Source organism: Aedes aegypti, chromosome 1 (genome assembly GCF_002204515.2).
Source record: "Aedes aegypti strain LVP_AGWG chromosome 1, AaegL5.0 Primary Assembly, whole genome shotgun sequence".
Taxonomy (NCBI): domain Eukaryota; kingdom Metazoa; phylum Arthropoda; class Insecta; order Diptera; family Culicidae; genus Aedes; species Aedes aegypti.
In genome coordinates, this window is record NC_035107.1 from 302939741 (window position 1) to 302958877 (window position 19137).

The 19137-nt window shown below is 38.1% G+C and overlaps 1 protein-coding gene and 1 long non-coding RNA gene across 2 annotated transcripts; both read left to right on the top strand.

Moving 5' to 3' along the window:
* The first annotated feature begins 1013 nt into the window (after positions 1–1013).
* On the top strand, positions 1014–2078 carry LOC110674219. The gene is made up of 3 exons (XR_002498743.1): positions 1014–1439; positions 1500–1938; positions 1997–2078. It is a non-coding gene; the product is annotated as an uncharacterized LOC110674219 (long non-coding RNA).
* A 13738-nt stretch (positions 2079–15816) lies between these two features.
* On the top strand, positions 15817–16472 carry LOC5579954 (mite group 2 allergen Gly d 2.01). Its single transcript, XM_001658421.2, has 2 exons — positions 15817–15975; positions 16044–16472. Exons 1-2 carry the CDS (start codon positions 15906–15908, stop codon positions 16427–16429), a joined length of 456 nt encoding a protein of 151 aa, XP_001658471.2. The 5' UTR covers positions 15817–15905; the 3' UTR covers positions 16430–16472.
* Positions 16473–19137: the final 2665 nt, after the last annotated feature.

The following is a 19137-nucleotide window of genomic DNA, read 5'->3' on the forward strand; positions in this document are numbered from 1 at the left end:
ACTCAAAAGAGAGTAACTTTGACTCACTTTTGAAGGTTCAAGTTAGCTGTCAAAAGTTAGTAACTCTATTTTATCAAAGTGAGTAACTTTTTACTCACTCATGAAAGAAAATGACCTTACTCACTTTTGAGTAAAATCAAACATATTTGACTCACTTTGTAAACGTCAAAGATTTGTCAAAATTTCGGCTTCTAAGTTTAGGAGTAAACATCGCTGTTAAACAACTGCCTGAGAACGAATCATTGCACGGTGACATCATCAGAAAATCGCTCTCTTTCCCTCCTCCGGGAAATCTGAAAACAACGGTGCCACAGTAGCGTAGCTAGGGGGTGCGGCCCGCACCGGGCCCCGGATTCTTACACTGAGGCAAAAAAAACTTAATAATTTCTTAAGGAATAATTATGATTTGGCGCCACAACGATTATTGTTGAAATTTTTAAGTTTAACTTATGATATTGGTGAAGAATTTCAGTAATAACCCAGTATCAACCCAGTGAACCACGTATCGTATAAGAATGTGCATCCTAAATCACATATTCATGCGTCCAAAATTAGAATCGCACAAGATGCCAAATTAAACTTTATCAATGTCAATACAAGTTGTATATAAATCCCCAATACGATCCATTAACGACAATCTGTGTTGACAACAAAACATGTCGTAAATAGTGCAACATAGAATCACGTTATGCTATTTAAACTGACAGATCATATATCAATTCAGAAAGCATTGTATGAAATCGCAATAATATATCAAAAATTGCCACCCAAACATTGTATCTGCTGACGATGGGTCTCAAAGAACAACAAAGTATGCGTCGCTGTACATGAAACATGTATTAATATTGGCAAATAATCACTAACCGAACATGTAACCCTTGGTGGTACAGTGGTAAGGTGTCTAGAGGTCCCGCGTTCGAGACTAGCTGGAAACTTTTTTTTTAAATTTCCATCCAAATTTTGTGGCATCGTATATCTGATCGCAGAAAGTCTGAAAAAGTCGTGCCAAGTACGTATATAGGGCCCTATTATGGATATCACTTTCACGTTCACTTACACTTCACCCTTCAATCACTTCACTTGTTTTGGTCTATTCCCGTTGTCACGGACGGTGAAGTGATTGAAAATGAACTCAGTGGAGTGACAACTGCAGTGTAGTGGTATTCATAATCGCAATGTTTATAGTGCAACATCGGAAGCCACAAACTGTCACTTGCTGCGTTCGTTGTTCTTTCTTACATATGAAAGTAGAAGAGTATTCATTACTTATTTGCTTAATTGTTGCTAAAAAGGTGGGATAGTTCAGTTTTTGTTTCAATCATGAGCGTGGAACTTTGGTTTGATACTGACAGTGAAGACGACGAGGAGTATGCCAATCTTGCCGTAGAACGTAGGCGTATAAGGGATTACTCTAATCCACTAGATCAAACAGAAAAATCGTAAGTTTATTTCTCGAATATATATTGATCGACATCTATGTTTAATGGCATATTTCTTAGTTTTGTCAAATTGTTTAGAGTGTCAAAAGACATTTTTTCACTCCTGCTGGAAATCATTGATACGAAACTGAAACCATCTAGTCATTCAACTGCAGTTTCTCCATTGATTATGCTAGCGGCTTCTTTGAGGTTCTTTTCCGAAGGAAGTTAACAGAGGGGTGTTGGAAATTATCGATATGTTGGATTGGCGCAACCTACGATGTCAAAAGTATTGCAGTTAGTTTTGGACATACTTGAGAAGGAAATATGCCCCGTCGAAATCGTTTTCCCAACCGACGAACGTGAAAAGCATATCATAAAACAGGGCTTTTACGAACAAACGGGATTTCCAGGAGTCATCCGTTGCGTAGACCGAACCCATGTGAGCATAATAGCTCCAACTCATGACAAACACCTATTTTACAACCGAAAAGGGTTCTACAGTCTAAATGTTATGTTGGTAAGTTGTAAAACTTAAACAGCAGTTCATTGAATTAACTCATACATTATTATTGCAGGTATGTGATCACAATCTGTTGATCCGATATGTGGACGCCAATCACCCGGGTTCCTCTCACGATTCATTTGTTTGGAATGGAATTGTACTAAATCAATTATTGCAACAGGAATATACAAACGGAGAGAGAAACTCTTGGTTACTTGGTAAAAATGTAACTTAAGTCATATTGCATTTATGTTGAAATGCAAATTTTCATTGCAGGTGACGCTGGCTACCCCCTAACACCATTTCTGATTACACCTCTTCGTACTGGAGAACAAACCGATGAACGACAGACAAGATTCAACGGAATACATTCTAAGACCAGGATTACTGTGGAAAGATCAATCGGAGTGTTTAAGAATACTTTCAGATGTATGTTGAAAGAACGACAGTTGCATTACCAGCCGGAAAAAGCAACTCAAATCATCAACGTGTGTGTTGCGCTACATAACCTCAGAATCAGATATAAAATGGATTTGGATGAACCGGAGCTGAATGACGAAGCGGATGAGGATTTTGTAGATATTGACGCGAATTATGAAAATGCAATTAGAATCAGGGAAGAAATCATGGATAATATTCTGTAAATGATTAAAGTCATAACATAAATCTGCACTTGGAAACTAGATCCACAGACAAGCAAATGTAACCCAAAAGAAGTCTCAATAAATGTAAACGAAAATTTTATTTCTCAGTTTTAAAATTAATTTTACTTAAAAAAACAGAAAGTTTAAAATATCTTCAAAACAAAGACGTCTTGTATTACACTACAAGAAACCACGTTTCGGTTAACATTCTGAAAAACTTAAAGGTTTATACATGTACGATTTCTACTCTGACTTCAGCAGCGGTTGAATTTCGACGCTATCGAAGTTCCACAGGATCGAGCAGCTATTCAAATCATGGCCCTCATATCTCTTCGTTGGAACAACATGTGTCGTAACGCTTTTCAGTTTGTTCGGTAGTTGCCCGTCCCATCTTGAAATCCAGTTTCTGCTTTTTATAATCCAGCATTTGCAATTTTAACTGTAGTTGTTTGCATCGCAGCTCTTGTTCCTCCAAACGCATTTGCCTCTCAAATCGAAACTTTTCTTCTTCCAATTGAAAGCGTTTTTCATCCACAGCCAATTGTTTCTGATGTAGATGGATCACAGCAAGCCGTGCGTGCGGGCGGCTGCGTTTTGAATTTCCTGTCACGTTTACTTCGGTTCCGCGTTTCGGACGGAGAAAAATAGATTCGGCTGATGGCGCTATGCCACCTTCAAAATTTGTTGTGCTCTCGTTGTTCCCAAATCCGCCGATATTCACAGGTGCAACGTAATCCGGGTTGTAGTGCTTTGTACAGTGATAAACAGCTGCAATAAAACTGGCTGATTGTGCAGTGATTTAAGTGTTATTTTTTATTTGCGAAGATTTTAAATATGGCTTGTGGCGTGCTAGATTTTTGCATGATTCCGTTAGTTTTACGCCACCCGAATAGTTTTTTTTTTCGATTGGAGTAAGTGTGACTTTGACAACATAAGATAAAAAAGCATACGGTTGTGAGATTTTCATCATTTTTAATTTTATGCTTTCTGATAATGAGTTTTGAAAACCTGTGTTAAGTATGAAAGCCGCCTTCGATGATGATTATTGTGCTACGCAGAAATTAGTTCAAACCAAATTCAGATATGAAACCATTCAGAGGATGTCGATTCAAATTCCCAACAGATTGATATTAAAGTTTTTCAAGAAACGTGTTTTTACTCGGCGTTTCGATAAATGGACGAATTTGGTGAGTTTGTTCCGATTTAACCGCTATTACTAATTCTGGGCTATTTCTGTAGGATGGGGTTGGGTCATTTAATCTTCTCGTTTCAGAGAGTGAGTAATGGCGCTCAATCCAAAGCTTCTTAGCTAGGGCACAAGGTGGAAATACCTGTGTCTCATCCCTGGACGACGAACACGCATGGACTTTAACTTTCTTAGCAACGTCACTCCCAACGATGATGAAAACATTTCATTCTTACACTCAATTACAAAAAGTATACTAAACTACACATACACTAAATTTCAATCCGGTCGCATCACTCGCATATAGTGAATCCTAGACCATTTCCCTTCCCATCATCCAACTCCTTGACATCTATGAGGGCGTCGGTGAGTCGCTGGCCTTTCTTCAAGTAGGTGTCATATCATCATTTTCCTTTCCTTTCCTCGTAACGGAGAAGATGGGCGTGGCCGGCAATGGAAATTATCATGGTTTTCGCATCTCTGACTTCCGATTGGATAACTATTTGATCCAAAATAGTTTTCTATGAGCAATTGGAATAAGTGTTGTAAAGTTTCTAACATGACAGTTTTCAGTATGCAATCTACGAAATACTCCGTTACCATGCAACGCAACGCAACGCACAGCCAATCATTTCTGATGTACTGCGAAAGATTTACGTGAATACCTAGCGCAATCTGAAACATATTCCATCATCTTGTTGAGGTCATGAGTCTGTTTTTCGAGAAGAGGTTTGCGATAGTTGCGCTTCTTTATATGGCCACGGTTGATAGTAGGCCGACGATTTATTTCAGGTTCATGTTCTCGTGCTGTTCCGGTCAATATTTGATTGGCTTGTTGCTGCTGATCAGAGTGTGGTTCGTCAGGATGCGGCTGCTCAAGATTCGCAAATTCGCCTTCATCCGCTTGCAGATCCTCATCGCGAGGAAGTGATCGGCCAGGACTTCCATTTTCAGTGCCGGAAGCAGGAGGCGGTGTTCCGAATACGGCTCCTTCATTCAGAAATGAAAATACAAGTTATCATACACTACGATTAATTAATGAATTTTTACCACTGTGATTAACCAATCTATCTAGAGATAAAAGGCGAATGATAGCCTCTTCCAAATCCGCAAAAGAGTGCTGCGTGTGTTGCCCCCCTCCAGTAGCTCTAACCTCGTTTCTATTATGCTGCAATTTCTTTTTTCATTGCAGTTTTTTGTCGGTCCAAACCTAATATAAAATGGGAATATATTTAATTTAAATATGTAAGTGGATACAGGAACTTCTACTTACTTTTTGCCACTTGACAACGGACCGTGTTGGAGGTCCCAAACTGTTAAGGGAACTTTGCGCTGTCGCCCACAACGTAGAAACTGATTCTCGAGAATCTGTAAATTTGACGCCTTTTGCTAGCTCTGGATTTTTCTCCATGAACGAAACAAGCCAAGCGAGTTGTCGCTTGTTTGTTTTCTGCTTCCTAGGATGACGAAAATATTCGATTTATTACATAAAAGCCGAAAATAATGTTTTCAACGCACTCCATTTCACGCGACATTTTCCACCTTCAGAAATGACAGTGAAAAGTTTCCACCTCAAGTGACGGCTTTTGTCGATCTTCACCGTCAGCGTGCTATGGATAAATGCACGAGTTCACTAGTTGACGTTTTAGCGGTGCCGTGTTATTTATGTGACCATAGACTAGGAGAAGTGGATGAACAAGGATGAATCTGTCATTCAAATACTTGTCAAATTTCATACAAAATCTACTTTTTCTCAGCGATAAGTTCATCCCTCATTCATGCTAGGTGAACCACTTCCCCTAGCCTATGGCAACGAGTGAATACGGCACCGCTCAAACGTCAAATTCGTGAGCTCGTACATTGGTCCATTCGTAATAGCTCGTGTTCATGCGAGTTGTCACTTGCGATGAACTTCTCCACATTTTCCCACTTAGGTGGTATCCGTAATAGGAAAGTGATAACTTCACCTATTCGTCACCGTGAGTGAAATCCGGAATAGGGCCCATAGCCTCCACTTTGGTAGGTATATAGCCTTTTCATGCATTCTATACGATTGAATTGGTTCACTTAGAATGATGTATAACAAAAGTTATACCAACCAAAATGTTGACAGGGAATGAAATTCGGTAATAAACGCAATGACAATATCTTAATTAGAATTATCAATCAATAATATTATTCACCTTTTATTTCAGGTGTGCTCAAAAATTGACATGTTTTGATTACATGTGATCGATTCTCGATTAACTTGTAGCCAACATCGAAAGCGGAGTAGTTCTTCTAGCGATTGCTATGATAATTATTTCAAGTAATTGTTGTTAAAGAATTCAAAGCTCTCACTTATGAAACTTATGATCCCATTTTCGAAATGTTTAAGCGTGCAATGAAACCATAATTTGGCTGGTTCATAAGTTTTGATTTATGGAAAACTTAAGTATTTTTGTCTCAGTGTAGGGGCCCCGAGATCATGGTGAAAATTTCTCATTGCATTAGAAATTCAGTATTGCACAAATCAAAATTTAGCGGGGCAAGGAAAATCAGGTTTAGAGGGGCCCTGAATTGGTGATAAGTAGGGATCCCTATTTCATCTAGTAAAGTGATAAGAGCAGCATTTATTTCAACACTATAGAACAGCACTTTTGAATAGAACATCGTAGTTTTGGATTCAAAAATATATTGTTCTGTTAATCATCGAATATCAGGGGGCCCTCTATTACTTGAGCCTGAGGAAGCCATGAACTGGTTTGGAAACATTTTATTATGAGCCATATCCTGAACCAAGCCCATATGAATATTTGTACACAATATTTTATATATTCTTGAAAAGATCAAACCATATTTTGATACACGAACAAAGGTGAACAAAGGTCTCTTAAGTCTCTTTTCTACGCAAACCATCTTATCCTGAGAATCTTATCAATCTAAACTTTAGAGTTCCATTTTCGTAATGTAATGAATCGTGATGTAAATTCTTTAGGATCCAGATATTACTACGCAACTACTCCATAGGTTCGTTCACGGAAAAAACGAAAAACCCATATTTGAGTTCTTTTTAACTCACTTTTGAGTTATTTTTCTCTCCCTTTTTCATTCGCTCCTTCTATTGTTGTCAGAGAGCGAAGGGCAAAACAACTCAAAAACCGAACCTCTGTGCGTTACCTCAAATTTGAGTAAGTGGCATAGTACTGGAAGTTGAGTTATATGATCTGCCGATTGAGTGAAAAGAACTTAGCCAGTAGGTATTTTTTCGCATGGCTGCAAATCAAAACAACTTCTACCCCATCAACTCAAAATTAGGTCAACGCACGAACCCCCGGAATTGAGTGGAATGAACTCACTTTCGAATACTTTATTTTCTCCGTGTTGATTTTGACGTGAAGATGGTTGGTTTGACTTTATTAACGAGATTTTTAGCCCTGGGCTAGTTCATCTCGGGACCAACGGCTTTACTTCCCTTCCGAAGGAAGTCGTCACTATAACTTTTTACGTCATAAGTGACTATGTCGGGGATGGGATTCGATCCCAGGTCCTCGGCGTGAGAGGTGAGTGTTGACGTGAAGACATAAAGACATAAAGACGAGTAAAGTTTGACATACGGGCGTTTCGCATAAGGACGTTTCGCATACGGACATTTGGCATAATTAGAAATACCTTCTTTAAAATGCTACCTGTTCTTGTATGAAACTGGTTTATGCGAAACGTCCTTTATGCCAAACGCCCGTATGCGAAATGGGCCACTACCGTTGATTTTAATCTTCAGAGATATTTGTAACTATTTCTCCAGGTATTACACTGAGATACCATATTCCTACAGTTTTTTTTCCACGAAAATAACAAAGGTTTATTCTACGATTGGTGTAATTCATGTAATTTATTTCAAGTAATCATACAAGAATTCCTAGAAAGTCTCTCATGGCAATTTTTCAGAAACACTTCCAGCCGTTTTCGGAACCTACACTGAAACAAGCATTTACGTAATGAGAGAACCATGAACAAGTTTTTAAATTTACCCTTCCAATCACGGTTGAGCTATCAAGGAAGCTTTTTATTTGCGTTTTGCTCCCTTTTGATCCAACCGCATCGATAGCCGAGCGGTAAGCGTTCGCGCTTGACAATCGCAAGATCCTCGGTTCTAGCCTGCTGCAAGTTTTTAACCATAAATTTTTACTGTCGAAATGGTGCCATGGTTAAATTGAATGCACAAAATATTTGAAATAAATGCAAATTTAGTCTGCACAAATCAAGTGGCGTTGTGTATTTAATTTAACCCTCTAATATAGTAATTTCAACCGCAACGCTGTTCTCAGTGTATCTTTCAATAATTATCACACTGATTATCCCAGGCTCTGCTCCATCAATTCTTCCAAGGATTCTGATAAATTTTCACTAAGAATTGCTCATTAATTTCTCCATAGAAAATGATCGCATTCAAAGAATTCTGGAATTATTTTTGAAGTAAATTCTAATTGGATTCTTGAATTTGAAAATTTATGTATTGTTTAAAACCACAAAATTCTACAGCAATTATTCCTGTAGCTCAACACAGTTCCACTCGAGATTTTTCTCTAGCAAATTTTGATTGGGTAGTTTTCCAATTATTTCATTATTAGTCCTTCTGAAGACTCATCTAAAACTTTCTCAAAAGTCCAGAAGAGATCCGGAGATCGTTGAAAGACTTCTCTCTTGTAGAAATTAATCATATCATGTATTTCATCTGTGATATATTAACGATTTCCTTTAGAAATTATTATTTATTTTATTTATTTGGTTGTACATAAATAAGCTTGATAAAACCTCACCAACAATATTTCACCAATTCACTCGGTTTATGGCCGCTTCTCTCAATCATAGACTTGCAGGTCTTGGTGCACCTGGTCAATCTAGCTAACTCGCTGCGCCCTACGCCTTCTTGTTCCGAATAGATTCGTAGCGATCACCGTCTTTACAGGGCTGTTGTCCGGCATTTTTGCAACATGCCCTGCCCAGCGTATCCTTCCAGCTTCAGCTACCTTCAGGATACTGGATTCACCGAAGAGTTGAGCGAGCTCGTGGCTAATATTTTGCCGCCACACGCCGCCGAAGATCGTCCTTAGCACTCGGCGTTCGAAAACCCCAAGAGCTTGCAAGTCCTCCTCGAGCATAGTCCACGTCTCATGCCCGTAGAGGACTACCGGTCTTATGAGCGTTTTGTACATGGTGCATTTGGTGCGGGGGTGAATCTATCTTTTATAGTCCATAATAGGCACGACTTCCACTGACGATGCGTCTTCGTATTTCCTGATTTCGTTTAGAAATGTAACTAGTTTTTTAAGAGATCCCCTCCAATGAAAATCTGAAAAATTTCCTTGGACAATGTCATTATGTTTTTGTTTTGAATTTCCATTTGTAATACGAGCATCATATGGCTTTTGGTTTGATCTGCAATTTGCTACTAAATGTCCCGGGTGATTGCATGAAAAACATAACTTCTGTTTCCTCCGACTTGGCTCTTCACTTATCCTTACAGACCGGAACGCTTGTAAAATTTCATTAACTGTACTAAAGTTCTGCATCCTTGCTTGATTACGAAGTACTTGATTTTCATTTCCTTCCACAAGATATTGAACGAATTCTTTTTCCGGTAAGTTGAGTTTTTGAGCTATTATTTGTTTCGACTAATAATACTCGGCAAATGGTTCATGTCCTGTCCAAGTACGTCTTGCAAGCTGTTTTCTCATTTGAAACACGTTGATGTTGATGGCAAATCTAGCTTGTAAAACTTCAAATATTTCATTGTAGCTTTTCAACATGAAATCTGTATTTGAGTGTAACCAATATTTGGCCTTCGCTGTCAGTTGCTTGTTTAGTAAAATTTTCATGGTTTGATCGTCAAGTTTGAGTGCTTCTTTCGTATTTGATATAATTTTCAAAAAATGATTCACATCTTCTTGAACGTGCCCAGAAAACGTCGGTAGTGTAGAGACGAGACTTGTTTGGTTAGTGGTGTAATTAACAACGATATATATATATATATATATATATATATATATATATATATATATATATATATATATATATATATATATATATATATATATATATATATATATATATATATATATATATATATATATATATATATATATATATATATATATATATATATATATATATATATATATATATATATATATATATATATATATTAGAGCTCCTTGTCAAGCTATTAATCATGGACTACTAAGATCCTACATCTCTCCCTTCTTTTATAGTGTTATAATTTTGTATTATTTATGAATACGTGATACAGAATTCCAACAAACTGGTTCCTTAATTAGCAATCCGGACTATCTGTCATCTTTAGTTTAGTAGATCTCTGGTCATAGTTACGTTATCTGAAAAACAAAACAAAACGTGAATGCAGAGTACTTCTTAATGATAAAATGCTTTCTGTTATTATTGCAGTTCAACAATTCCATCTTGTTGTTCATCTTCTAGTTTTCCATTGTTGCACCTTCATGTGTGCCATAGTCATTATTGTTCATACTAAGTTCTTTCTTCCTTTTTCCCGATACAGATGTATTGCTTCGATCATTTCTTGCATTATACTTTCTCTCCTTTTTTTTCCTGTTTCATATGGCCTTTGTTTGTTTGTCTTGAAAGTAGCATATACTTTCTTCTTTGAAGTCGCAAATCGATTTTGTTATTCTTGAAATATTTTCCTGTCTCTGAAGAAATCAATTAAATAATTGAAGTGATTAATAAAACCAAATGTGATTAACAATGTTTCAAACCAGCCATTGAGATTTATCCTGAGGATCGCCTCTAGGTCTCAATCTGGTACTTGAGATTCATCCCGCGAGGATCGCCTCCGGGTCTCACATTGGTGTACTCTCATCCCTTAAGTTGTGTTCCACCTACTCTTGAGAATCATCCTGAGGTTCGCCTCTAGGTCTCATAGAGCTACTTAATTTCCCGCGAGGATCGCCTCCGGGTTTCTGCGTACTTCATCCCTTTGTCTGGGTTTCACTATGCTTGTAGATCAGTGAATTTCATCCCAACAACAGGGTTCCGCTTAATCTCAATCCTGCGTACTTCATCCCTTTGTCTGGGTTCCACTGTCGTCATTGACAAGTGTACTTCATCCCAACAACAGGGTTCCGTTCACTCTCAAAGGATTGCCTTTGGAGCTTTCCTGCGTACTTCGTCGAAGACACACTCGCCCTTTATATATTTTTTATTCATATTCATTATCAATTTCATTTGACTTTTCTCGTCAAACAAGCCTGAATTAGGTGACCCAAGTCACAGTACTATATCATTTTCATAACTTCCTCTACCGTGATGCATCAATACCCGGACGTTTAATCTTTTGTGCATAATTTCACCAAATTAAACATGTTCCAAGACAAAATCCTCCAGTATGAATGGTTACATAAATAGTAGTTAAAACATAATTATTCCGTTAAACATTTCTTGCAAACTCGAAGTTTCCACACGAAAACTATAAAAATAACGCAAGGAAAATCTTAAAATTCGGACACATGTTTTAGATTTCCGTACACTTATGAATTAAATCTCGAACACTTTCACTTGTTTTTCCAATACATTATGATCAAATTTGGCACAAACTGAACCTTATCGCCAATATTGGTTACTTTTAAATGTACAACGTACGTTTAAATACGTTCAGCTAAAGTCGCATCGCGTTTACATGATTTCTGATATTCTGAAATAAATATTTGTCTCATTGGGATTTACTCAAGCAAACTCGTAAAATGTTAATTGCTTCATTCATAATGAATTGCTGTGATTTATAAAACATGTTTCATACTTGATTACACTGACTCTCACAGAAAAATATGATTTAAATGAACAATTATAACGACTTGCAAATTTGTTCGAAACATAAAATACAGAAACTCATTCCTGGAAAGTCCGTTGTATCGTTCCATAAAATCTGACAATGTAATTTCCACTATTTCTGGTTGCAGTGTTCTCACAACTTACCAAATCTGCCTAAGTTTTACAATGATCTTGGATGGTTGAAGTTACAGTTCACTGTTCAATTGGCAATATTATAATTGGTGTTTCAATTTATAAATTATTGAAAAAAAAAACTGAAGAGTTCAGATATAAACCCCGTCTGGATTTTGATTCATTACGGTATATCATGTCAACTGATAAAATATTAGAAACTCCACGTTTTCAGTTTCATAGATTTAGCGTATTTTATAAGTTATTCTACCTCACACCTCTCTTATTCACATTTATTCCCAGGTTAACTAAAGCACTGTTCAACTAAATAGTTAGTTGTGGTCAAGTGTTTCAATTCATAAATTCCATTTTAAACATGTTTGTTCCTTATGATTTGTGAAAACAATTCGCTAGAAATTATTAAAAAAAAATCGCTTCAAATGTCAGGTCTAGTGACATGATTAATTTCATAAATTCGGACTTCATACACTATTTCAATTTTTTTCCGTTCAAATGTTACTGTTATCTTTTCAAAACCTAGATATCTTCTAGGCTCTTCCTTTACTAAAAATGCATTTACATCAATACAAACAACTGCAATTAAATTAAATTTCCTTGTTTCTCTTGTGACTATTGATTTATTTTCTTGATCCGCAACCGGGAATATTCCAATGGACTTTCTAAAATATTCTTTTGCCCAAGAGATTGAAGTTGAAGACGTCATTTGATTTCAAAAATTTTATTTTGTATAATCAGTATTATAATATAACTTAAGAAACCTTATTAAAAACTTGCAAAGTAAATTTTAGGATGAGCAATTTCAATTACCAATCATAATCATATTCTTCTTGTTTGGGCAAATAGTGTCGATATCTCTGGCAGCGATATTTTTAGTTGTACAGTGGTACAATAGAAAGAAGATCGAATGGTTGGCCAGTTTGCTTTTAACTATTGAAGAAGCAAGTAATTTCAATTCATCGTTCTTCGATTAAGTTTATACTGGAGCCAGCTTACCAAATATTGCCTTATCGGAGGTAATCACACTGGATAAAAGCAAGATATAGAATAATAACAAACCATGACAAGCACTAATTAAATTAATTTTAAACTGTAGACTTTGTAGACAAACCCTGAATGTTCATATATACTGATGGATCTTCCAAATTTTTATTATGGCAATATTCCTTATTCAGAATAGAAAAATAAGGATTTCCAAACACAATAATTGATCAATAGCCTTTCCAGTTTTAGTTTTCTAAGCTTTTTTTTAGCTAAATTTGCTAATAATTTGTACAATTAAATGCAAGCAGTTGCCAATGGTATTTGAGCCAACTTCATAGCTCTATTTAAATTAAAAAAACTATTGCCGAAAATAAACCGTCTTGCTTGGGCCTTCCCAAATACGTACCCAGCAAGACGCTCCAAAACAGGGAAAAAAAAAATAAAATCTCCGGCGACGAAAACACGCGCGAAACCGTCAGCAAAATCTATCGGACGACGCAAAACCGTACTGTCCTGCTTGGGCTTCACGAAGCACTACCCAGCAAGACGCTCCAAAACAGGGGGAAAAAAATTCTCCGGCAACGAAAACGCGCGAATCCGTCAGCAAAATCAATCGGACGACGCAAAACCGAACTGTCCTGCTTTGGCTTCACGAAGCACTACCCAGCAAGACGCTCCAAAACAGGGAAAAAAAAAAAAATTCCGGCGACGAAAACACGCGCGAAACCGTCAGCAAAATCAATCGGACGACGCAAAACCGAACTGTCCTGCTTGGGCTTCACGAAGCACTCTCCACAAAAATGTAGCTCAACACAGATCATTAACATAGAGAGCCGGTGCATACTCATCAACACCATTCAGCTTCGTATACAGGTAATAATCTCTTGAAATCCATTTTAGAAACTGTCCAACGTTCTTATCTGCTCCTTAAGCAACGGATTTAACACTAGTATCTAGTCTGGTGACGTCAGGTATTTAACTTGACTGAACTTCTTATTCTAGTAGTTTGTAGTTTTCAGATTCTTCTAATACTTAAAAAAAACTAGTGTGGTTTTCATCTGAAACTATATCGGCGGGGTGCTCCATCAGCCATTGTTCCTTGTATAGAAAAAATTCACGAGAAAACTCTTTTTAATATGATAATAAATCTTCGAGCTGTTTAGTAGAATACCTATAAGTAGATGAAAAAACCGAATCCAGCACCACACCATTCAACTCCACTAGGGCTTGTATCCTTTGACAGATACGCGTATCTCGACCTCAACTGTAAGGCCGTCTTCAGTGTCGTGTACTAGACTCGACTTACTAGTACACGACACTGAAGACGGCCTCACAGTTGAGGTCGAAACCCGCGTATCTGTCAAAGGATACAAACTCCAGTGGAACCAAATGGTATAGCACTAAATTCGGTTTCTTCATCTACTTTCTTTTTGATATGTTCGAATCCTCTGAGCAAAACCACAAGAGAGAAACAAAAGAGTAGATTGGAGTCCCTTCTACCCTAGATAGGAATTAGGGCGGAATTATAAGTTACAAAGTACTCCAATCTACTTTTTTATTTCTCCCTTTACTAGTAAAATATCTAAAGAATCCTCCATAAATTAATGTAGGAATTTCTGGATAAATGTTCTTCCACAATGCAAGGAAATAGCATGTATAATTGTATGCTGCATTTGATTAGTACACTCATAAGGCAATTACCATCAAAATTTCTCATTTTGTTCCTAATTTGTCGCTACGCTGTAGTATTCCTCTGCTCTGAATCCTGATACAGCGTCTTTTCCTGAGCTTGTAATGTTGTAGCGGTTTGGATGAGATGCTGAATATACTTGATCCTCTTGAAAGCGTATACTGCACTCAGTGTTCCGTGGCATCCTGGTTTCCTCGGTATGGTGAAAGTCATCGGCGTATAATCTTTTTCCAATTTTAATCTTCGTCGCCATTTTGTAGAGACGAGACTTGTTTGGTTAAGGGTGTAATTGACAATGATATATATATTAGAGTTCCTTGTCAAGCTATTAATCATGGACTACTAAGATCCTACAGGTAGCATTGTTGAAATTTCATTTGCTATTAAATCAATAGTTGAAAAAATTGTTCTTGATGATGATTCCAAAATTGCAGCTTCAGTTGTTGATTTCTACAGCAATTTGTGTATTCCTGAAATTCTTCGGATTTCTCACAGAAGATGAGTTTGATCTTGCGGAACAATTCAGTTGATTTTCTCCTTCACTCTCATGTTCTTCCGAGACTTCTCCATGGTAGATAATAACTTCATCTCTCAAAGCATTTCTCCCAAAGCTGGTTCCAGAAGCTGGTTCATCGTAGGCGAGGCTTTCAAACCCTAGATCGAAATCCGCTTGTCCGAACTGACTTGCTTCTGAAAACTTGGCAGATTTTAGATTCCGCAGGTGAACTTCCAGCTACTTCAAAACGGGCGAAATTTTCATTCTCCACAATCATCTCTGGTTTCGATATTCTCCTGTATAGATTTTCAGCTGTAGCCGTTGATGGATCCCACTTCTGACGTTGTAGGAATAAAAGGCGATGTTATCTTTTCAACGTTTTATTTCAGAATGGTCATATTTGTCACTGTCTAAGTCAATGCTTACTTGGCTCTAGAACTATGCACCAAAGCCTACTACACTCAGCAACTTCTAGCATTCCTAAACATCGAACCTAAGTCGACGGCAGGATTAAGAAGGGCCTGCCAGCAACGGATACAAGCAACCAAACATGCACGATCAGCAAACGAGAAATCGGTGATAAGCAACCAGCAAGCAACAGCCAGAGCAAAACAGTTCATAGTAAAAATAAAAGTAATTATTTCTGATGCACACAACAATCAATCGATATCAATCCATATCTCGTGCATCAAATGGACAAGTTCTAAACATTTCGTCGATTTGTTTTCGCTATCAAATGCAGTAATCAGTTTGATGTACAATTTTCACCAATTGTTATTGATAAGACCACAGCACAGCCATAAAAAAACTGGCTTCTACTTTCCTGTGGCAGAAGTTATTCCCTCTCCCCCTGAAATTATCTAATCTCCAAACACCATTAAAGGTGCAGCTGATTAGCCCCCTTCGATGATCTTTCTTTCGATGATATAAATTCGGCCGCAACGGCCCCAATAGCCGTATTCATTTCTCAGTCGACGAGTCGCACGATCTGATCCCAAGCCAGCCAAGATGTTCAAGTTCTTCTTCGTCGCCGCTCTGGTGCCAGCGATGGCCATGGCCGCCGTCAACTTCCGTGCCTGTAAGTGTCTCTTGACAATCTAGTGGTTATCAGCAGAGTTGATTTTGTGTCCTTGTTTCTAATTGCAGGCCCCAACGGAGCCCCAACCCCGGCCTCTCTGACCGTGAACAACTGTTCCGGAGATGAGTGCATCCTGGTTGCCGGACAGGCCCTGAATGCCCGTGCCAACGGAATCGTGAGCCCGGTTGGAAGTGCCAGCGCCACTGCCCACATTGTTGCCCGTGTTGCCGGTTTGGATGTCGGTTTCGAACTGCCCCCAGAGCTGACCAACGCCTGCCAGGCTGGACTCGTCGCTGGATGCCCAATTGTGGCCGGAACCGCTTTCGATTACGTCCTGATCGATGACTCCCTGGATGCCCCGGCCCGTGACATCCCCGTCGAAATCGAAGTCGGTCTGACCGGTGATGGTGGCGTTGCTCTGGCTTGCGTCCGTTTCGATGCCAGAATCCAGTAAGTGTCGTTTGTTTGAGGAATAAATGTCGTTTTGTAAGAAAAAACTGGTAGTTGACGTGGTCATGTTGAAGAATCCCGGGAGGTATGGGCTTATCGGCCCCCAGTGGAAAAGATAAGTTGAGTCCGTTATCAGCGTAACTGATTCTGCTGGTTGCAACAGCTGATGTTTAATGGTTTCCCTATATGGATTCATAAGCTTGAGTTAAGCAATTGGTTGATTCACTGACTATTGGCGGTGCAGGTGACCTTATCCGATTCTAAAAATGCCATAATAATTGTTTAAGGATTCTCTCCTGGAATTGAACGATTATTCTTAAGAATCTTTAAGGAATTATCCTTAAGAATTCCAATCAAACCAATATTAGAACATATTTAGACGATTCCGGGAGAAAATACAGAGAGCATGTCCTAGAAAGAATACTGGAGAGTTTCCAAAATGGATCGTCCGAGAATTGTTGCTCAGATGTCCTGATGCTGAAAGATTGCTGATGAGAAGCAATAGAAGACTTTTAGAGGAAACGCCAAAAATAATCTTCTGAAACGTGTCAGGGGATCGCTGAAAACAATCTTTGAAGTAATTCAGAAATTCCAGAAATCAAGAAAACAAATAAGGGGCTCAAATGAAACGGGGTGTAAGTGACATTTTGGTCAGTGTTGAGATAAGTATACTAGAAAATTCTACTGTTTCCAAGCATTCCAACGGTGTTTAGGTAATTTTTCCGTTCAACAGAAAAAAAACGTAATTCATAGAAGATTGGCTTGTTTTTTTTTTTGGCCCCCATCTGTTGTATTTTGGGACTTCGGAGGTTGGGGGCAACTTACACACGCGTTGTTGGATTCACTTATTTATTCTGCCAACTATACTTACAATGAGGGTAGTTCGCTGGAAAGAACAATTTTTGAAAATGGCCTTCACAATCTCTCTGATCGCTGAGTTTATTCTAGATCATTTTCCCTTGATGATGATGATATAAGCTGCCATCTATTGTAGCAAGGTATCCACCGGTAGCAATGGCCTGTTCCAACAAAACAATTTGATCAAGATTGTATGACTATTTGTATTCAATCATACTCATGACTGAAGGGCCAAAAACGAATGGCGGACCCGTAAGCAGAGACACTTACGCGAAACCCGCAAGGGAAAAAGAATCTCCTTCCAAAAGTAAGTTCACACAAACAGTCGTACAATCAAGCCCTTGCTTGTCAGAAAGACCCAATAGATGGGAAGAAGAGCCCGCCCTTTTTCCACGAAATGTTGGCAACAGGAAGTTGACAGTTTCACTCTTCCTATCCATCTCGCTTCAATCGGGTGCCCTGATGGTCTCACCCAACCCAAAATGCATAAAAGATTGGAAATATAATCAAATAATACAATTCATCATGAAAAGATCTCACCGGTTTTTTTTATCCTTGTAGTATTTTTAAGCTGGTCGTCAAAACAATGTCGTCGAACTATTCCACCGTTAACTATAGAGTATTATTCATGCAAGTTACTACGGAACTGTTCAAAACTCGGGAAAAAAACAAACTCCCACTCCTGCGATAGGGCAGTACGAAAATCGGATCCACTTGCTGGTCTTCTCGAAGCGCACTGCTCGACAATCGAAAAAAAAAGGGCAGAATACTTTGCTTATGCGAAAACTGTACCCGCTTGCTGGGCTTCTCGAAATAAAGATCGAACGGTAAAGTTGCCAAAATCAAACGGGCACTGTATCAAATTTGCAACACTCCCATTGAACACCATTGTACATGCCGAGTTTTCTAATCGTACCATCATCTTACTCATACCCGCCTCTCTTTCCCCCTTCCGAGAGACCACTTTAATCTGTTGGTGTGGGTAAGCCTCGCAAGCAGTAATTCTCCACACGTTCATCACTCACACCACATCACTTTCACTACCACTACTACTGAGACCGCGTTCACTCAAACACTTATCACTTCCCCCCGCGCATACTGTCATCCATCATTTTTTTTTTCACATCAATTCCACTTTTTAAAATTTTAAATTAATAACTTTTTATAAATTTTCCAATTGAAATTTAACTTGCACTCGCGACTTTGCTCTTTTCTACGTTCGGATATAGGTTTTTCGTCGATTTTACTTTGACATTTCCACTTTTTTTCACCATTCGAACACCACGTCAAAAATGCACAACTTTCCCTCAGCCAGTGCTGCCCGGGGACCCCGATAGAACCTTATTCTAGATCATTTTCCCTTACCTCTAATCTAGATACATAACACCATTACAAGTAACCTTATTAATTTTTTCACTTACTACAAGGTGTTGTAGTATTATGATATTTTAAAATAATCATTATTTTGCGTGGCAGTAAGTTTCCTTACATTCTCGTGAAATTCATGCGAAGGAAAATTTACTGGTGGAATGTCACACAATTCATAGATATGCTACGACGCGCCACACTTACGATATCATAATAATCTATCTAATGTTTTATTTCAGTCGATTTCCAGAATAATTTCATGCTCATCTTAACCGATAGTTATGATTAACTCGTAAATTGAGTAGCACCGTTCTTTTTTTTCATGATTATCATTATCGACATGATGATATTGTGATTATTTTGAAAATATTGGTAAGCACAAGCAGACTGCATTTCAATAACATGTATCAGCTAGTTGCGATTTGTAAGGACTTTAACATGATATAGTACCTAAACAAGTCTTAATAATTGTATTGTCCTTAAGAG